We start from the raw sequence: 22,697 nt of genomic DNA on the forward strand, positions 1-22,697 counted from the left end.
GGTAACCATCCCTGAGACTGTGGGTGGTAACTCCTACATTTTTCTGTGCACAGACTTGACGCTTTGCGAAAGTAGAAAATGGCATTGTTTAGAAGGAGTGCAAGGTTGAGTTTTGCACACATGTACTTCACAGAGGAGGAGTTCCCTCACGGAAATATGCAAATACATGCAACAACGTGCTAATAGGATCTCGCTAGCTCGTTCTTGGCTTTGCCCACTATGCTTCATTTGCTCCCACTGTAAACGACACAGATGAATTATCTTGGATTAGTTATAAACATATTTTGATATATCTGACTTGTAGCCTCAAACATTGAAAAACAACCTAGCTTGTGAACAAAACAATGGAAATAGTCAAGAAACACAAGGACAAAGTCTCACTTTGTAGACGTTCAGCAAATTAGACCATTTGTATGCCTGTGTGCAGCGCTTCTAAAAATGTGCGCTCAGCTCCCCAGCCAGGCAGTGTTGCTGCTTGTCATGACAGGATTAATAGTTCTTTATGTGATTAGCGTTAGCTACCAGCTCTGAAATAAAATGACAAACACTTTGAAAACAGCTACTGCAGGATTTATTTTTGCTATAAATGTGCTCATACTTGACTTCGAACTATTTTGTATTCTAAAATGCGAAGAGGTAATACCACTGATGGTTAAAAAAAACGAGATATTTTTGGGCGGGTAAATTAGGATTTTCTGAAATGGAGGCCACAAATGCTCAAATCAAAAAGGTCATCATTCCTTCATTTACTACACTGCGTGCACAATTATTAGGCAAGTGAGTATTCTGATATTATCATTGTTTCTATTCACATTTTCGAACTCCAAACCATATAAACTTGAATGCTTATTGGATTTAATCATTTTCAGGTGATATGTATTTGTATATGTATTTGTGTAATGAGGGAGGGTGTCGTTCTGCCCTTGAACAGGCAGTTAACCCAGAATTTGATCTTAACTGACTTGCCTAGTTAAATAAAGGAAAAAATAAAACACTGAAAAGCCAAACATGTAAAATGCCTTTCAGACGGATACGACACGATTTAAATAGCTAAACTATTGAGGGGTGACCACCGGACATTCAAACATTTTGTTGCGAATAGTCAACTGGGGCGCAAAAACCGCATGGGGAAGAAAAGGCGCAAATTAACAGCAAAAGACTTGAGAAGAATTAAACGTCAAACTACCAGGAACCCATTATCCTCCAGTGCCACCGTATTCCAGAACTGCAACCTACCTGGAGTGTTCAAAAGTACAAGGTGTCAAGTGCTCAGAGACATGGCCAAGGTCAAGAAGACTGAAACAAGACCACCACTGAATAAGATTCACAAGTTGAAGCGTCAAGATTGGGCAAAGAAATACCTGAAGACAGATTTTTCAAAGGTTTTATGGACAGATGAAATGAAAGTGACTCTTGATGGACCAAATGGATGGGCCCGTAGCTGGATCAGTAATGGACACAGGGAACCACCTTGAGTCAGGTGCCAGCAAGGTGAAGGAGGGGTATGAGGTAGTTGGACCTTTTCGGGTTGAAGATGGACTGAAACTCAACTCCCAAACCTACTGCCAGTTTCTGGAAGATTCTTTCGTCAAACAGTGGTACAGGAAGAAGTCCTCAGCATTCTAGAAGGCCATGATCTTTATGCAGGACAATGCTCCATCACATGCATCCAAGTACTCCACTGCTTGGCTAGCCAGCAAGGGCCTCAAAGATGCCTGAATAATGACCTGGCGCCCTTCCTCACCTGACTTAAATCCTATTGAGAACTTGTGGGCCCTTCTCAAACGTGAGATTTACATTGATGGAAGACCTTTTTGAACAGCATTTGGGAGGCTGTGGTTGCTGCTTCAGTGAAAATTGATCGTGAACAGATCAAGAATCTGACAGACTCCATGGATGGAAGGCTCATGGCAGTTATTGAAAATAAGGGTGGCTATATTGGTCACTGAATACTTTTGAAAGGTCAAAAATGTTATATAATTGTCATTTTGTGATACTTATCTGTTACACTTTCTCTAAAAATTGAGAATAAACAAGTGAGTTGAGAGAAATTATTTTTGTAATTTAGTTGCCTAATAATTCTGCACACTAATAGTTCCCTAATAATTGTGCTCACTTATATATTTCCCTGAGAAAAACAAAACTCACTTTTCCTTTGTTAAACATTCAGGTTTGAGGTTCAATAACATTTTGGATTGACTGAGAGCATTGTGTTTGTTCAACAATAAAATTAATCCCGAGGAATACACAATTTGCCTAATAATTGTGCACGCAGTGTAAAGTGATATGATTAATCATTTTGCTCGCAATGTTATTTCTCTTCATTTAAATAGAGTGACACTGGATTTAGACATACCTATATTAAGGAATATTATTAGCCAATCATACCCTTTTAGTAAGTCATAAATGTGAGGACCCTATGGCTGTTCGCCGCTGGAGAGAATGCTCAAGGTCCTTGTATATCATCAACGAGGGATTTTGAAGGCGGTAACACCAATGACAAAACTGAGGGACACACATATTAGTAAAAAAAAAAAAAAAAAAAGGTATTTAATTAGCCTTTGTTTTTATTGATTTATACAATAGATTAAATATTTTTTGTTCACTTTCTAGGATTCAAATAAATTAGATATGTCTAAATCCCAAAAATATGACACTTAAACTCTACGCATCACTAAGTAAGCCAATTTGCTTACCCTGAGTGCTTTAATCAACGTTTTCCAGTATAAATGACTTGCATTATGTTTTATCATTTAATTTTAACGTGTTTTTCGTGGTTACAATAGCAAGGGACACAAATGCCAGAACAACCCTGTTTATTGGATTTGTTGTTATTTACCAGTAAGCAGTTCAAGAGAAAAGAAAAATGAGATTAAAGCGGTTATCTCTGTCTGCCCCTGGTCTGTGTTTATGGTTTTGGGATCTTAAAGAACCATGGGTATTGACAAAATACGCATTCGGCCAGGGAGAAAGTCTCTGCGCTGAAGGCAAAGAACCTGGTCAGAGACAGGAGGGCCTTCACCTCATACTTCCTGAGCCGGGCGGTCATCCTCGGCCTTTGTCATGGGCTGTCTCAATGAACTAGGCAAGTTCTTAACTGACTTGCCTAGTTAAATAAAGGTTAAATATTTTATTTTTGAAAACACATTATGGAATGTAATCTCTCCTGTTCAACCCAAAGGACATTGCTATTCAGTACAATAGCCTATTAAACATAAGTAGGCTATGAAATACAATGTAAAATCAAAAAGAGGGAACTGCATGAGAGGTAGATATGCTTGGTAGGAGTAGGAGGTGGGTAAAAAAAAGACGTCCTCTCCCACAATCGGCGTGCGTTTTCGTTTCAGTTTTTACGGTAGTATTTACATTACAAAAAACTCAGGAAGTGGCCAAAGAGCACAGAAACTAGTCCGACGGAAAGGAAATAAAGGGAAAATCTCAATTGTATCCTCCTCGCGTCCTCTCTCTTCGTATCCTTCTCAAAATCCATTGGAGGAGAAAGTCAGAGCGGCGGGACCTCTGACTTTCTCATCCAATTGGTTTTGAGAAGGATACGACGAGAGAGAACACGAGGAGGATACGATTGAGATCTTCCCATTTTTTTTTTCTTCCAAAAAGCCGCAGAGGCCACTATGGAAAGACTGTATAGTGTGGCATACCACCCGCTCTTACTTCAAGCACAGTTCAGCGGCGGCTGTGCGTGTTGCAGCACCTCCTGGAAGATCCCCTATTGGCTCTTTCTTGGGGAATGCGCTTGTTTTGACAACTCATTTGATTGTTGGATGTGGTTTGAGAGGACGCCACGGACTGCAGGTTAAACCGTGGAATTCGTAACAGTTTCTACATTTTGCAACATATGCAAATCGGATTAATCTTGGTAGGCTAAACATAGGAATTGAGTTTATAAACGCGCGTTCCTTTAAAAAAAGGGGGGGGGGGGGGAATTGACTGGATTGAAATGACCATGTCCGAGGAGAAGAATTCGGGGTGTCGGGGGAAAGAGGAAGAGAGCGAGGATGAGAGTGAAATCTTGGAAGAAAGCCCTTGCGGTCGCTGGCAGAAGCGAAAGGAACAGGTACTGTATTTCTCAGATAATTGTTCAATTCGTGGATGACACATGCGCAATGTACAGCTTGTTTTTAGTTCGCCAATGAATGCCGAACTCTTCAGTTGCGCAATAAGGGTCACGTTCAGGTGGCTACAATGTTGCAGATGAAATTATTATGTCATCTCTATACATTTCTCTGTTCCACTAGCCTTACATGACAGCGAAACATGTCCTTTCTGCTAAATATATTTATGTTGTAATGCCTGAAATGTTGTAGCTAGCTTAAAACAAAAACAAAATCTTAACATTCAAACAAATATGATTTTTTTTCTTTTGGCTGTTTTCAAGAAACTTAGAGAAACGTATAGCCATTGACATAACAAAATATGACATTGTATTATAAAATATGTCTAGAACGCCTTACAAACAGTCCATCTAATTTTATTAAGATCTCCCTTCTTAAGACATTGTTTGGGATGCACAGAATATAGGATTATTATATTAAATTGATTATTTATTTGAAGATCTGTTGATCTATGGAGAACATGTGTACCTCAAACACACAATGTCTTTAAAGGGGAAATCCTCACCCCGCTTCTGTTTTGGTAAATAGCTAAAGGATGGGGCTGAAGAAATGTAACATCTCAAATTAATTGACAAAGCTATGGATGCAAAGACTGAGATAGTTTTAACCTTGTTTTGAGGCTATACATTTTTTAATACAAAAAATATATATATAAATAAAAAATAAATAAATATATATATGACACTTAAACTCTACGCATCACTAAGTAAGCCAATTTGCTTACCCTGAGTGCTTTAATATATAATATATATATTTTTTGAAATTGTGTTATATGTGTGTGTATATATATATATTGTTTTACCAAGGATGGAGCAAAACATGCTTAGTTTGGGCTCTGATGGGATATGACGCTTTTACTAAACTCAGCAGGCATTTATTACATTGACTATTGAAGAATCTTAAATTGCCCTTTATCCACTTGAATTTGTTGTGATGCATCGAAACATCCAAGTAGGATTCCATGGGAAAATAGCAGAACACACAACATGTCTACAAAGTATATACTTTGGCAAGATATGGACAACAACAATTGTGTGAATTTTTTTTATTTTTTTTAAATGTCCACGTCAAAATGGGAGACATCCTCCTTTGAGAGTAGCACGTTCTTGACCGGCTCGATAGTTTTAAATTAGGCTATTGGGTGTTGAAGTGCCAATCGAACAGCAGTAAATATTACAGATTGCACTTTTTTTTTTTTTCCTTTTTTTTTTTACGCTTCAGAGACGTTAGCGTCATGAGCTTCTCTTCTTTTTTTCTTGTACGGCTAACGTAGCAGTGCTGGTCTGCAGTGATTGGGAATCATTTAGGCCTGGCTGTGTAGATGAGGGTGGCAGGTAGCCTAGCGGTTAAGCGCGTTGGGCCAGTAAGGTTGCTGGTTCGAACCCCTGAGCTGGCAAGGTGGAAAAATCTGCTGTTCAAGGGCAGTTAACCCCCCCCCCCCCACAACACCTGCTCCCCGGTTGTCGATGACATGGACGTCGCTTTTTAAGGCAGCACCCATCCCCGCACCTCTCTGATTCAGACGTGGCAGGCCCATTTCGGTTGAATGCGTTCAGTTGTGCAACTGACTTGATAACTTTCCCCCTGACAGACTATGGCAGCATAGGGGTTAGGTGTGAGACTGGGGTTTGGCAAATGAGGTACCTGTGACTGGGTGATGAAGTGTGGTATATACGTAGACAGACACTTCACTGTGAAATCCAATAACTATGATTGAAGTACTATCAGGGGCCCTAGCATACCACATATAGGTGTCGCGCAGTCATCGACATTGGGCGACGGGGGCGTAGCCATAGTATAGGCCTCCGTTGCAAAAGAATTGTCCAACTTTAGAGAGAGCTGATGAGCTGCAGGTTTTCGTTCTTCCTTCAATGTTTTTTTTTTTTTAACATTCAGCATTGGTCCTTTAGGCTTACTCGGTGCTCTGACAATTGAACAAAGTCATGGTCATACCAATATAGGCAAATACAGTCAATCAAATTACCATGTGGTGGGTAACTTTTTACACAATGCAATCTACACAAGGCTTTTGAGTTTGTTCGCCCATTGCATTCTCTAGATGTATGTTTAAAAAAAAGTTTACAAACTTATCATGTTTAAACATGTCTGATAATGGGGGGTGACTGGGTCAGACAACCTCCAACTCGGCACCTATGATACCATACTAGTCCGTTCTCCTGCCATTAAAGTCTGTGTGAAGGTGTGCTGATGACACTGTTTCCCCTGTGTACTTGTATGTGTGTGTCAAGGGGCTTTAGGGCAGGGTGTGTCGTGTTAGAACGAGCCATTCGTACAAAGAGGCTGAAAGCCAGGCTTGTTTGCAGAGTTTTTCCACTCAATATGTTTAGTGCCGTCGCTCTGAGGAATGCCTGTTAGATTTTTATGAGGAGGCTTGAAAGGCACCACCTCTGTGGTTTCTAGGAGATGGCGAGTATGAGGAAAGTGCAATGAATGTATCCTGGTGGAAACAACAGATTACCAACATTAGCCTTTTCTCTTTTGCTTTCATGGGCAGTGTGTTTCCATCTTTCGTCCAGGCATGAAACCCCAGTTTGTATTTCATAAAATGTCTGTTCTCTATGTAGGTATACCTTTTACAGTGCTGGTTGGAGTACTGTTCTCCTGCTAGGACCCAGTATGATTAAGACTTTACATAGAAAAGGCCTAATAATCAATGTCTATTTCTATTGTAAACTTCACATACTAGTTTTTTTTAAGTATACCTCCCTAGCCCTTGGCAGTATACCTCCCTAGCCCTTGGCAGTATACCTCCCTAGCCCTTGGCAGTATACCTCCCTAGCCCTTGGCAGTATACCTCCCTAGCCCTTGGCAGTATACCTCCCTAGCCCTTGGCAGTATACCTCCCTAGCCCTTGGCAGTATACCTCCCTAGCCCTTGGCAGTATACCTCCCTAGCCCTTGGCAGTATACCTCCCTAGCCCTTGGCAGTATACCTCCCTAGCCCTTGGCAGTATACCTCCCTAGCCCTTGGCAGTATACCTCCCTAGCCCTTGGCAGTATACCTCCCTAGCCCTTGGCAGTATACCTCCCTAGCCCTTGGCAGTATACCTCCCTAGCCCTTGGCAGTATACCTCCCTAGCCCTTGGCAGTATACCTCCCTAGCCCTTGGCAGTATACCTCCCTAGCCCTTGGCAGTATACCTCCCTAGCCCTTGGCAGTATACCTCCCTAGCCCTTGGCAGTATACCTCCCTAGCCCTTGGCAGTATACCTCCCTAGCCCTTGGCAGTATACCTCCCTAGCCCTTGGCAGTATACCTCCCTAGCCCTTGGCAGTATACCTCCCTAGCCCTCCTTTTGTCAACCTTGACAAGGGTTCAGCATTGGTCAGATTTGAATGACAAATCCAACACAATAAAAGACTGCAATTATGTTATTTATTATAATAAATGACTGCAATTATCTGTTAGCCTATTCTCTTTTCCACATATTTTGACATACTGTTTCCAGAGACTTTGCGCTATAGAGGGGTCGGCAAATTACCATGGCAATGAGTTCTTTTTTTAATTAGAAATGTTAACTTTTTTTTTTTTTAGCTATCTACAAAGCTTACAGTTTAGACAACCGGTCAGTGTCCTATAGGGTACCCTGCAATTAAATGAATGATTGAGTGTTGTATACTGTGACTCTGGAAGGTACTGACTGACATGACATCACAGGAAACCCCACATTCCTCTGCCAATGTATAGCTGTAACTGTCTATAAGACAGTCTCCTACAGAACAGGAAGCCTATATACACAGTTCTATTTTTGTTTTTAGATCTGTCATCCAGAGTTGGTACATTGGATGATATATGAACTCTGTGTGTGTATGTATGTGTGTATATATATATGTATGTGTTTTATATATATATATATTACATTTGGCACACACAGCTGATGCATAGAACATTTTACTTTTGCTGATGTTTCCAAATGCATTCAATAATTCAGGCAGATGCTGTCATCATTAGCATCTGAGTCAACAGAAAGCACCACATTGGCACAATAGAAATCATTGTTGGTAGAATGACGGCAAACGCGCAGCGTCACAAGACTACCATTTAGCTGGCGGATCTGATCTCGGACCGGATGGAGGGATGTCTGGCTGGGCTGGGGCGAATTAAATGAGAGTAGATGAAACCTTTGGGAAAATCCTGCTGTGATCATTTTCCAGCACATTGGCTTGTTGAGGCCATCTCTCTGTTCACATTTGACGTGGGTGTTCAGAGTAAATTCATATAACTTTTCAAATGGTTAGTGTACACAAGTTTTTCCAACTGAGATTTTATTTTTCTTAATCCCCTCAAATGTGGACTCTATTGAAATTTAAGCGACATATAGACTGATCCAGACTCTTAAACTGGCACACACTCGCTCCCTTAGTCTAATCTTCCCTTTTGGCAGTCGATCAGCAGAGCAAGCCCCATTTGCCGAGTCATAGCTGTGGAAAAAAATGACAAAAGCATGAGTTATGTCTGGAGATAACCTTCAACTTTCCATCAGGAAAGCCCTTGTGCTTGTGCTGTAACCTTTGTAGTGGACTCTAAGCTTACTGATTTGAGGAAGACTGGAATAGATGCAGTACTGTAAGCAACATTCTATCATCTGCAGGTTCTACCGTATAGGGGATACACATTTATGGGGAGCATTTTCATTTATTTGGGGAAAAGTTAAGCTTTTTGTGAACAGAACATCACTACTTGGGAAATACAATGGGACCTTTTTAAGAGAGGTGAACATGTCAGGAATGAAGTCATTTGGATCACCTGAAACGTTAGGTAAATTCACTTCAAAACTGCATTTTATTGAAAAAAAATTATTGTGTATTTACCAACAAGCTGTCTTAATGCAGAATTAGACATTTCAAAGTGTTTTTGTTGCTACCGCTGCTCTGTATTATTCAATTTCACCAAACGTCTAATTTCAAAGTTAAGGGTTAAGTTTAGGCACTCATTCCAAACGGTTAAGGTTTGGGATAGAGATGAAAAATAAAATGGGTACGCGACTGGGATACTGGGTACGCGACACGCAACCTTCTCATCCAGAGTCATGGGATTACACCTGTCCAACCCCGACCGCAAAGCCCAAGTCTACATGATGGTTATGGCACTGGCTGTTTCCTCTAGCGGCTGGTTTTGAAGTCATTTCCTGAAGTCCTCTTGAATGTCCTAGCTGGTATTTACATGGGTATTCTAACCATTTTAGCCCATTTACTGTATCTGATGTGACTTGCGCACATGTGAGCAACGTTTTATGGTTTGTCTGTAGCCTCCAGAAGTTTTTTTTCTCCATTTGAATGTACCTGTTCAATATTACCTGTTGGGTTGACCCGGCATTCTGTAACTCTTGAGGTTAGAATCTTTGCGGTTCTACTCTACTGAAATGGCATTGGCTTTAAGAAGAGGTAATAACTCAAAGAAGCACTTGTTGACATTCTCCTCCCGGTAACGGATTTCATTGGGGACCTTTTTGCTGAATGACCAGTCGAACTACTGTTGTAGTCAACAATATATTGAAGTCTGACACTTTGCAGCCTCCTTGAATTGGGCCTTTTTTATTTTATTTTTTATTTACTGTTGCACAGTCAACATCCCAAAATTGGGCAGTATTGAGAAAAATATCTATTGCAGCCTAATGAGGTTTGTGTATGGTTTTATACAGTGTATACAGCCATACATAAACCAGCCTGTGTAACAATACCCAATCCACTTAATCTTTGTCTTCAGTCTATTTTAACTTCATAGGCAAGGACAGGACTCTACATTTCTCTTCTCCTCTCTCCAAATGTAATTTTAGTAAATTAATTTTTCGGGAACTGAAGAATTTCATAAAGCTACCAATGTTTTCCTGGCCTGCTTGTTTGCCAGTGTTTAAAACAAGCATGAATTATACCTGAATTATACAAATCCATTGCACGTTACCCATGTCATAGATATTGTACACGTCGTACAACCACATACATATTGCACAACTGCCCTGACATATTTTGTCAGTGGCTCAGTAACACAGCTGGGCTTAATTTATTGCTGTTTAGGTATTTGATGGACATGGTAATGCAGGATGCTTATACCTGTTCAGCTTACACGTAGCGACCCTATAGGGTCTGCCTGAGGGGACGAGCTGATACTCAGAGAGAATTACATGGGAGAGGTCTGAAAGAATCTCTAATAACAGCCTGTTCAACAGTGAAGAAGGCTACTGCCTCACACCCATGATCTTCATGGCAATTTGAGAGGCCTATATGGGGGCGCTCTTCACCTGGACAGTTAGGCACATTTCCATGACTCTGCTTTGCCTCTGGACGATATGACTCTAGTCACGAGCATATCCTGCAGGAACCTCATCAACAAGATAACATTCCTATTATGTTTTTCTAGAACCTGCAATCTTTTGAGGACAACCAGCTTGTTTGTACCTGAATAGCCCCCCTTAGGAAAGAAAAGCAAGTCCGACGTGGGTTTCTGTCCTTTGTCACCCTCTCGGCTCACTGCCAGCGAAAAGCACATCCAGAAAGACATCTATGTTGCGACATGGGGCTCTGTAGATGGCCTTGTTCCTGTTGTGTTTTTCTTCTCCCCAGGTTTCTTGGAAAGGCAAAGGACGTGGGCGTTTTTACGCTCTAGCCACTACTTGTAATCATATATCGTGAGTGGTGTTGCTTTGCACCCATTGGAATTTACACAGAAAACATGTCAGTCACTCATGTTCATGGCTTGGTGTGTAAAGTACCAGTCAAAAGTTTGGACACACCTACTCATTCCAGGGTTTTTCTTTATTTTTACTATTTTCTACATTGTAGAATAATAGTGAAGACATCAAAACTATGAAATAACACCTATGGAATCATGTAGTAACCAAAAATGTGTTAAACAAATCAAATTATATTAGAAAACGTTTCAACAGAAACAAGTTTGTATTGGCCAAATTCAGATAGGTCCCTCCCCGTTTCGTTTGCTGCCGGTTGGTTCATAGAGTAAACGGTAAGCAGTTTCCGTTGCAGAACGTTTTTGCAACAGAATCCGACTAATGGATACACCACTACTTGTTGGTCCACTGATTGGCCAGGCCTCCTCTCACTTTAGAGACTTTGCAAGAGCATGTCACCCCTCTCCTGGGCTGCATTCCATTCCAAAAAATGTTTTACCCCAAAAATGCTCCCTTTCTGTCACATTCAAGGGGGATCCCCAAAATAAGAAAGGGGGGGGGAGGGGCAGCAAAGGGATGTAAGTGATTGGAGGGAGAAGTTACATTACCGTAGTCTTTTTTTTTTTTTTTTTCTCTGCACAAGTTAGAAAGTATAATTTTTTTTGAAAAGCCGAAATGTAAGACCTTTTCAACAAAATCGTTCTTCTCAGATCTGTCATTACTGTAGCTGAGATCAACCTTTTTCCCCCCGGGAATATGTATTTTTTAAAAAAAATATATGTTTTGCCTTCTCTCACAGCCAGGCTCTGGCCCAGCTAAACACACGTGATGCATGAGTCATCGCTTAATGTTTGTGGCTGGTTTATAGTGAGCTATAAGTGTATTGTAGAGTTGCTTTCCAGATAACTGCCATGACACCAAGGTCGGCGGGGCAATCAATAATGTGGCCCATCTTTGAGATTGAACATCAATATTATCTTTTCTACCACACCGGAACAACGCGCCGAATACATTCTTTACAGTCAATAGTGATGGGTCCTGGTGAGATATGTCATTGTGTCTACAAAACAGTGCACCGTGACTTGACAAGAATTACCGTAATATTTTGAGTAGACGGAATGGCACTTAATAATCACTGCCTTCTCAAGGACATCGTCAAAAGAGACATTTTGAAAAGTCCTGCTGGAAGAGCTGCTATTCCAATGATGGAGAATACAGAAATCCTTTTTTTTTTAGGTGGACAATATTACTATATTACACGATATTATATGGTTGCTATCGGAAATACCTTTTGCATATCACAGTTCTCTTTTTTTCTTCCTGTTGTAACCCTCTGTTTTTTGGTAGTAACACAATTTATTAAATGTTTTATATGATCCTTTCTTTGAAAATATTGGGTACAAGAGAGACCTGTATATCACCAAAACACTAGGTTGGGTTTTTGTACAAGCCAACAGTAACTCAGTACTCTACATATGAGCTGAGCGCTTCAGGATCAAGAGGAGCGTATGAGCTGGAGTCAGATGTTGAGGGAGGGAGGGAGTATCTCCTCTCTTTATCTCAAGGCTTATTGAAGGGAAATTAGATTTTTTTTTTACAATATTACAGGAACTAGGCCGGTGTCTTCATACCGTCCCAATGTGGTAAATGTGTCCAAGGTTTGAGTTACTCTACAGCCTCCGTAGATGCTGCCTCAAGACATGACCCCAAAGACACAAAATTATAATAAATGAATCTAATCAACGCCAACAATGAGAGTAAATGCCTATCAGGGGACGAAAGAGTGTGGAGGACAATGTTTGAAAATGTATCCATATCGAGGCAAACAGCCCTCAAGGGATTCCTGTATTAATTTGAATGACATTGTGGCTTCCACTGTAACACTCACATGACTTGTTGTGACTTCTCATTATACTGAAGAAAAATATAAACACGACATGTAAAGTGTTGGTCCCATGTTTCATTAGCTGAAATAACAGATCCCAGAAATGTTCCATATGCACAAATGGCTTTATTTCTCGTAAATGTTGTGCACATTTGTTTACATCTTTGTTAGTGAGCATTTCTCTTTTGCCAAGATTTATCCCAGCCCCCGTCTCCGCAGAAGGCCTTTTGCCTTTTGGTAGGCCGTTATTGTAAATAAGAATTTGTTCTTAACGAACTTGCCCATTGTGCTGGGGACAATAAAAGGCCACTCTAAAATGTGCAGTTTTGTCACAACACAATGCCACAGATGTCTCAAGTTTTGAGGGAGCATGCAGTTGGCATGCTGACTGCAGTAATGTCCATCAAACCAAACTTTATTTGTCACATGTGCCGAATACAACAGGTGTAGACCTTACAGTGAAATGCTTACTTACAAGCCCTTAACCAACAATGCAGTTTTAAGAAAATATCTACCAAATAATTAGAGCAGCAGTAAATGACAATAGCAGGGCTATATACAGGGGGTACTGGTGTTGAGGTAATTATGTACATGCAGGTAGTTATTAAAGTGGCTATACATAGGTAATAACAGAGTAGCAGCAGCGTGGGGGGGGGGGGGGGGGGGGGGGGGTGCAAATAGTCTGGGTAGCCATTTGATTAGATGTTCAGGAGTCTTCAGGCTTGGGGGTAGAAGCTGTTTAGAAGCCTCTTCGACCTAGACTTGGCGCTCTGGTACCGCTTTCTGTGCGGTAGCAGAGAGAACAGTCTATGACTTGGGTGGCTGGAGTCTTTGACAATTTTTAGGGCCTTGCTCTGACACCGCCTGGTATAGAGGACCTGGATGGCAGGAAGCTTGACCCCCGGTGATGTACTGGGCTGTACACACTACCCTCTATAGTGCCTTGCAGTCGGAGGCCGAGCAGTTGCCATACCAGGCAGTGATGCAACCCGTCAGGATGCTCTCGATGGTGCAGCTGTAAAACCTTTTGAGGATATCAGGACCCATGCCAATTCTTTTCATTCTCCTGATTGGGAAATAGATTTTGTCGTGCCCTCTTCACAACTTGTGCTTGGACCATGTTAGTTTGTTGGTGACGTGCAACTTGAAGCGCTCAACCTGCTCCACTACAACCCTGTCGATGAGAATGGGGGCGTGCTCAGTCCTCCTTTTCCTGTAGTCCACAATCATCTCCTTTGTCTTGATCACGTTGAGGGAGAGGTTGTTGTCCTTGCGCCACACGGTCAGGTCACCAGCGCTGTTGCTATAGTTAATTTCTCTACCATAAGCAGCCTCCAATAACGTTTTAGAGAATTGGGTGAGGCCGTCTAACCGTCCTCCAATAATTAGCATTTATTTAAATCTACAGATTTTCCTTATATGAACTGTAACTGTAAAATCCTTCATTGTTGTGTTTTGTTTTTGTTCAGTGTAGTTATTTTTACACAGCAGTAAGCCTTTATGCTTGCAGACAGTCTGATAACGTGTCAAAAGGGGGGGCTGGCCGGTGAGCCGCTTGAACTCTCAGGTAGTGTGACAGCGTTATGACACATTCCCTGGGTTTATTAACAAATGTTTCATTAACAAATTACTTTAACAGACTTGAAATGGAATTGACCCAATCCTGTTAAAGTGAGCTGAACAGTTTTAATTTACTGCTTGAGTTCTCTGGCACAATGCATTCCTTGGCAAAGGGAAAAACTAGGAATTGTGGTGACTGTGATAGCCTGCCTGAGATAATTAGCCGGTGACTTACTGTGGCAAATTGCTATTTGTTGACATGTGTACAGGAACTTGCATGCTTTGTGAGCTTGATATACTGCCTGATTCAACTAGTATGAAGGTTATGGCCACAAAGTGGGCAAGAAATAACCATTTTGAAGGGCACTTTAACATTCTATGAGCTTTTCAGCCAAAGTGGATCAATGTAACACTGCAACAAAGTTATTACATTTTGTAAATGGGTCATGTAAAATAAGGCAATATTGGAGGTTTCTCAGAATCACAATTAGGAACAGACAATAATGGATTAACTTTTCCAACGCTAGTTAAAGTTTGGCTTTATTCTGGTGCTGCTCTGCACATACAAGCTTGTTAGCTAGCTAGCTCTGGTCCAACGATAGTTAAGCCAACTCTCTGAAGTTCAAAGACATTCAAAGTCCCTTCATAGAAGCCGCTCCTCCGTAGGTATAATTCTGTGGGCCTAATTCAGATAATGCATGTCATAAGATGCCAAGCCGCCTCCTCCACCCTCTCTTGCCTTCTCCCCACCCTCAAATTTCAGTCGCATCTCGTGCCCTACATTTGTCTGTCCAGTGCATGTAAACAACTATAGATGACCTGCTCCAGCAAGCTGATCTAGTCCCACTGATTGATTGGTGAAGTAATTTAATGTTGCACTAAATGTAAAAAGTGTGTATATATTTCGAAGGTTTAAAAAGGAATAGAAAGGAACTAAACTCAGCAAAAAAAGAAACGACCCTGTCTTTCAAAGATAATTAGTAAAAATCCCAAACTTCACAGATCTTCATTTGTGAAGGGTTTTAAACACTGTTTCCCATGCTCGTTTATGGTTCATTGAACAATGAACATGCACCTGTGGAACGGTCGTTAAGACACTAACAGCTTACAGACGGTAGGCAATTAAGGTCACAGTTATGAAAACGTAGGACACTAAAGAGGCCTTTCTACGGACTCTGAAAAACACCAAAAGAAAGATGCCCAGGGTCCCTGTTCATCTGCGTGAACGTGCCTTAGGCATGCTGCAAGGAGGCATGAGGACTGCAGATGTGGCCAGGGCAATAAATTGCAATGTCCGTACTGTGAGACGCCGAAGACAGTAATACAGGATGGACAGCTGATCGTCCTCGCAGTGGCAGATCACGTGTAACAACACCTGCACAGGATCTGTACATCCGAACATCATACCTGCGGGACAGGTACAGGATGGCAGCAACAACTGCCCGAGTTACACCAGGAATGCACAATCCCTCCATCAGTGCTCAGACTGTCCGCAATAGGCTGAGAGAGCCTGGACTGAGGGCTTGTAGACCTGTTGTAAGGCAGGTCCTCACCAGACATCACCGGCAACAATGTCGCTTATGGGCAGACACCCACCGTCGCTGGACCAGACAGGACTGGCAAAAAGTGCTCTTCACTGAGGAGTCGCGGTTTTCTCACCAGGGGTGATGTTCGGATTCGCATTTACCGTCGAAGGAATGAGCATTACACCGAGACCTGTACTCTGGAGCGGGATCGATGTGGAGGGTGCGTCATGGTCTGGGGCGGTGTGTCACAGCATTATCGGACTGAGCTTGTCATTGCAGGCAATCTCAACGCTGAGCGTTACAGGGAAGACATCCTCCTCCCTCATGTGGTACCCTTCCTGCAGGCTCATCCTGACATGACCCTCCAGCATGACAATGCCACCAGCCATACTGCTGGTTCTGTGCGTGATTTTCTGCAAGACAGGAATGTCAGTGTTCTGTCATGGCCAGCGATGAGCCCGACTCTCAATCCCATTGAGCACATCTGGGACCTGTTGGATCGGAGGGTGAGGGCTAGGGCCATGACCCCCCCCAGAAATGTCCGGGAACTTGAGGGGCCTTGGTGGAAGAGTAGGGTAACATCTCAAGCAAGAACAGGCAAATCTGGTGCAGTCCATGAGGAGGAGATGCAGCTGGTGGCCACACCAGATACTGACTGTTACTTTTGATTTTCATCCCCCCTTTGTTCAGGGACACATTATTCCATTTCTGTTAGTCACATGTCTGTGGAACTTGTTCAGTTTGTCTCAGTTGTTGAATCTTATGTTCATACAAATATTTACACATGTTAAATTTGGTGAAAAATGTGTGCAGTTGACAGTGAGAGGATGTTTTTGTGTTTGAACCGGTTCAGAACTTTACTTTTGCTTATCAGAACAATGGAACGGGGAGAAAAATAATGGTTCTGTTCAGAACAAAATGATCGGAAAATAATTTTGGTTCCAACTCCTGCTTTGTTGTGCCTACCAACCTTTGTGTGGTAAAGAGAAACCACATCAACATTTTTAAAATTGCATGCAATAACCAGTGGCCCCTAATGTATTCTTCTGCCTCAAATATGTAGCTATGGTATTGTCTATTTTAGTTGGTGTAGTTTTGATAACCAATAGCTTTTTTTATTTTTTGATACAACAGTTACACGATTGGTTGTGTCAAACTGCTTTGCTTTATCTTGGCCAAGTCACAGTTGTAAATGAGAACTTGTTCTCAACTAGCCTACCTGGTTAAATAAAGGTGAAATAAATAAAAACTTTAGGGCTTATTCTAACTTGAGTTCTGTGCTCTCGGCTTTACCTCAGAGGGCTAATACCGTCTGGAGGCCTGCAGACAACACTGGTTCGATATCCAGTCGGTCACAGCGGGGTATGTGGAGGGCTGGGAAACCAATCTTTCACCATTTGGCCTACTGAGACGCCACGGAGTCTGAGGCAGATTGTGACGTGCATTGTGCACAAATAAGACACTCGTACAACTCCAGTCTAAACCACAGCCTATTACATTTTGATAAAGTGGATGACTCAGGCCTTGAATAAGTTACTTTTTTTAACGGGCTCGCTGGTGAAAAACCTCGCAGTAAAGTTTTTTTTATAGAGGTTTCTTCTCAACAACAGCCCTCCCACAGAGTGATAATGTATGAATCCCAAATGACACCCTATTCCCTTTTATAGTGCACTACTTTTGATCAGGGCCCATAGGGCTCCAGTGAAAAGTAGTGCACTATATAGGGAATAGGGTGCCATTTTTGGGATGGTGTGTGAGTGAGAGATTATACATCCTGCAACCTTTTTAGGGGAAGCATTGTAATCAGAACCTGCTGTTATGCGTACTGAAGACTGCAGTGGTCCAACAAACTCTTTACATCGCTGTGCAAGACAGAACTACAAGCCACTGTACTAATTCATGAATGAGAGAACATCTAAATATTGTGTTGGATTGGCTACAATTCTGGATACTATTGTTTATTTGACAGTGACCACTTAAAAGGAGTACATGTACACCAGCGTTTAAAAAAAAAAAACATTTCTAGACTATCCCGTCTTAACTGCAGATAGTTTCCGTATCCAATATTTTTGAGCTGTGACATGAACTGCAACTTGTACGAGGAAATCCGCATGCCATTCTTCATGCGAATGACAGTCAAACTGTGTTATCAAGTGCTATTTGCTTGTTAAATTGTCATGCAATGCATTCTCCCCATTTATTGACTTTTTTTGTTGTTGGTGGCCCACTCTTTTTGATGGTATGAACCTAATGTTTTAAAGGTTTCTGTTTTTTTGCTGTAATTCTTCCATGTGTTTTATTTATGGTACGACGTTAATGAAGAGGACCTGTATTTACAGTCTGAAGACTGCTTATGTGTCCTCAATATGGGATGGGGGTTTATCTGTGAAGCGGAGGTGCCGGTGTCCTTTATCTGTGATTGGGTCATCCATGATTATTGATGACTATACTATCAATTCAGTATCCTTTCACATTGTAAATATTGTACTGGAACTGACTGACGCTGTGTATATAGCACCCTTAGTTGTCGTCTTTTTATATCTTGTGTGTTTTTGTTCTACCTTTTTGTTATTTTTAGTATTACATTGTTATTGATTACTGCATTGTTGGGTTTAGTGCTTGCAAGAAAGGCATTTCACTGTACTTCTGTAAGACATGTAAAATTGTGAAACTTGAAACTATCTTATGAATGCCTTATTAAACTGTGGTATCGCATCAGAACTCAAAATAATAAGCATGTCAAGGAATTCTGTCTATGAATTTGAGCGGTTAGTCCAACCCCATCCCTCAACTGTTTCCCAAAGCAGTGGTGGGGTGGCTACTTTTAAAGTGATTTTTAAAGGTGACCTTGTATGGCCTGAAATGTAATTAGGCTATTCAAAACAATGGGCCTTTCTCATGTTTTACCATCTCAATAAATAGAAGGATACTGTTGCTTTCTACTTCACGTCCAATCACAGGATTTTGAGACGTGCATACAGAGAATAGTTAATAATGCCAGGAATAAAGGTAGTTCTAGTGTGTACAGTGCCTAGTGAAAATGTACACACCCCTTACACATTATTCACATTTTGCTGTCTTCGAATTTAATCTAGAAAAAGGATCAAATTTGCTTTGTTTTTTTCTACAGAACTACACAACCCCCCCCCCACCCTATTAAAAATATATATATATTTCTTGACTGCGTAAGTCTTCACACCCCTTAGGGCAAAATATGGCCATCGTTTTTGTCAATTGCTCAAGCTCAGTAAATTTGGTTGGGAATCATTGATGGGCATTTTATTCAAACCACGTCTCTGATATTCAAGCAAATTTTAAGTCAGGACTCAGACTTGACCACTCAGCAACACTCAACACCTCTTGGAAAGCCATTCTGGTGTGTCTTAACCATAATTGTGTGTAATTGTCTCACTGAAAAATAACTATTCCAGGGTTAGGTTTTGAAAAGACTGAGATGTGTTTGCTATTACTTTTTACTTTGTTCCTTTTCCTATTTATTTCAATCACGACAAACTCCCCAGTCCCTGCTGATGACAAGCATACCCATAACATGATGCCTCACAATGGGCGTCAGGATCTCATCACGGTATCTCTGTGCATTCAAATTGCCATCGATTTTTAAAATGCAATTGTGTTTGCATAGATTTTCGGGCTATAACAATAAAAACAGTACAACCCCTCATTCTCCCTCCCTCCAAACCACCACCCACCCTACAAGGCATCTATAAAAGTAAGTTAATTAGGAAAGAAACAAACAGTAATAGAAACAATGGAAAAGAAAAAGAAGTTCAATAAATTCTTATCAGCACAAATGACCACTAGAACAGACATGACTGCTTACCAAACTATGCAAGTTACACTAAGTGAAAGACAGGCTTTCCACGTATTGTATTGATGGGGACCAGGTTAAGTTGAACTTTTGGCGGGACCCATGCACAGTGTACCTAACCTTCTCCAGAGGCAGAGATGACATCACCTCCTTAACCCACTGCATAAAGGAGGGTGGCTTTGCAGACTTCCAGTGAAAGAGGACAAGGCTGTCACACTTGCCTGATGCATGTGTGCCTTCTGGTCTAGGGGAAGTACCCCAAAAATGGTAGTGACCGGTTTGGTGCTAACAGTTGTATTACGCATATGTGAGAGAGCCTCAAATGGGGTCCCAGAGGCCACTCAAGATTGGCATGACCAAAACATGTGTCACACAGTCTCTGGACTCTGGTGGCATCTCAAACACTTGGTCAACATTTGGGTATATTTTTGCCAATCTGTCATTGAGTAATGGAGACGGTGCAAAACCTAAAACTGAATAAGCCCATGCCTTATGCAAAATGACGTGTGGATACGCTCAATACTTTGTTGCCATAGATCGGGTAGCTCGCCACCTATGTCTTGCTCCCATGCAGATTTTGTATTTGCAAAGGAAGGCAGATTAATGTGGAGTATTATGTCGTATAATCTGGAGATTTTGCCCTTCAGATAAGGGTTAAGATCTAAGCACCTCTGAACTGGACACTTAGTAGGCTCAAGTGGAAATTAAGGGAAATATTTTTTGGCAAAGCTGCAGGTATCTAAAAAAAAAAGTGGGTATTGGGAATATTATGGTCAACCCTCAGAGTATCGAATGAGACTAATGTGTTATCAACAAATGGGTCACAAAAAAACATCAGACCGTTCCTATGCCAGATCTGGAATGCCGTGTCAATCTGTGACCCTGGGAAGAGATGATTAGATGTTAATGGACAGAAGCTGCTTGCTTGTTTAAGGCTATTACTAAGTCTAAATATTGCTGTTACATTGCACAACCTTCAATGTAATGTCATAATTACGTACAATTCTGGCAAATTAGTTCACAACGAGCCAGGCGGCCCAAAATGTTGCATATACCCTGACTCTGCGTGCAATGAACGCAAGAGAAGTGACACAATTTCCCTAGTTAATATTGCCTGCTAACATGAATTTCTTAACTAAATATGCTGTTTTAAAAAATATACTTCTGTGTATTGATTTTAAGAAAGGCATTGATGTTTATGGTTAGGGACATTCGTGCAACGATTGTTCTTTTTTCGCAAATGCGCTTTTGTTAAATCGTCACCCATTTGGCGAAGTAGGCTGTGATTCGATGATAACTTAACAGGCACCTTATTGATTATATGCAAAGCAGGACAAGCTAGTTAAACTAGTAATATCATCAACCATGTGTAGTTAACTAGTGATTTATGTTTAATAATAGCTAGCAATTTACCTTGGCTCCTTGCTGCACTCGCGTAACAGGTGGTCAGCCTGCCAAGTTGTCTCCTCGTGGAATGCAATGTAATCGGCATCCAATATTGCAGATTACCGAATGTTGTGAAAAATTTTAATTGGCCATGCCGATTTTTAATCGGTCGACCTCTAACAATGGGGTTCAAAACAACATGGGTGCCAAGGTTCAGGGGAGCACCGGAGCGAGACCGGAGAAGTTGGAAGGCTTGACTGTGACTCCATGATGGCCCAAGTTGGGCCATCCTTGTTTTCAAATGTAGAAACCCAATAAACACATTTTAGATATATTTCCTGACCTGTAGTAGTGTAAAAAATTGGGAAGGCCCAGCCCGGCTGCGGGCTTAGGTCTCTCTAGATATACCTTTCTCATTTGTGGATTTGACTTATTCCAAGTGAAGTTAAAAATGTAGCTGTCCAGTTGTTTGAACATCGACTTTGGCTGAAAAATGGGAATCATTTGGAATAAGTACAAAAACCTAGGCAGTAGTCATCTTAACAGAATTAATGCGACCTGCTAATGAAATGGGAAGAGACGACCACCTTATGAAATCCTGCTTAGTGCGCTCCAGGAGTGTTTTGTAGTTTAAACAGAGCCTTAAATGAGCGTGTGAACTTTATCCCCAAATAAATAAAGACCTGATGCTCCACCTTAAATGGGAAATTGGCATACCCAAATCCTTCTGCTAACTGATTAATGGGGAGGAGCACACTTTGTTCATTTTATCTTAACCAGAGAATGTCCCAAAACCTTGTAGCATGTCCAAGAGATAGGGTATGGACTCCACAGGGTTAGAGATGTATAAAATAAGATTGTCTGCATCTAATTATGTTATGTTGCCCCTTAATCCTCTTCTCTGCCCGCAAGGTGATAGCAAGAGGCTCAATAGCCATATCAAATATGAAAGGGGATAGACAGCAACCCTGCCTGCCCCCCCCCCCCCCCCCCCCCCCCCCCTGTGGAGAACGAAGTAGCTGGAGGTAACATTGTTGGCGTGAACAGAAGCCACTGGGGACGAGTACAAAATCTTAATCCAGAAAAGGAATTACGGGCCAAACCCAAATAATCTCTCTAGTACTGTAAATAGATATTCCCACTCAACCCAGTCGAAAGCCTTGTCAGCATCAAGAGAGATGACGTCCTCTGGCTGTAGAGTTGAGTGGGCAGAATAAAGAACATTAAATAGACGGCGCATATTATAGATTACCTACCTGAGAAATCTGGTTTGATCAGAGGTAATTATATTAGGTATCACTGTCTCTAAACAGCACGTGAGAATTTTATAATCGCAGCACAAAAGGCTTATAGGGTGGTATGAGCCACAGTCTAGGGGATTCTTGTCCTTTTTTAAGCAAAACCGAAATAGTCCCCTGGGTAAGGGTCTGTGGCAGTTTCTGACTAGAAAGGATTTCATTGTACATTGAGCTGAGGATAAGGGATAATGCGAGGAGAATGCTTTAAAAAAATTCAATAGGGAAGCCATCAGACCCAGGGGCTTTACCGCTCTGCATGGACTGGATTTCCAGAGTAGCTTCATCTACACTCATTGAGGCATCCATGTTGGTTTGTTCATATTAATTGAGACCGGGGATGTCTAGAAATGCATGCATACGAGATGTGTCAGGAAGAGCCTCTGACAAGTAAAGAGCAGAGTAGAATTGCTTAAATTGATTGTTGATTTCTTTGGGA

At 41.4% G+C, this 22,697-nt stretch overlaps 1 protein-coding gene across 2 annotated transcripts in view; it reads left to right on the plus strand.

Annotated features, from left to right (window-relative positions):
- Window positions 1-3,533: 3,533 nt before the first annotated feature.
- LOC106597174 (nuclear receptor-binding protein 2) overlaps window positions 3,534-22,697 on the plus strand; it is a 56,804-nt gene continuing 37,640 nt past the window's right edge. The window contains exon 1 of one of the 2 annotated variants that reach the window (XM_014188406.3): window positions 3,534-4,075. In XM_014188406.3, the coding sequence (XP_014043881.1) occupies window positions 3,959-4,075 (117 nt within the window). In that variant the 5' untranslated portion in view covers window positions 3,534-3,958. The remainder of the gene's footprint in view (window positions 4,076-22,697) is intronic. The other variant, XM_014188402.3, reaches the window with a different exon arrangement.

This window comes from Salmo salar, chromosome 03 (genome assembly GCF_965601325.2).
Source record: "Salmo salar chromosome 03, fSalSal1, whole genome shotgun sequence".
Lineage (NCBI taxonomy): Eukaryota > Metazoa > Chordata > Actinopteri > Salmoniformes > Salmonidae > Salmo > Salmo salar.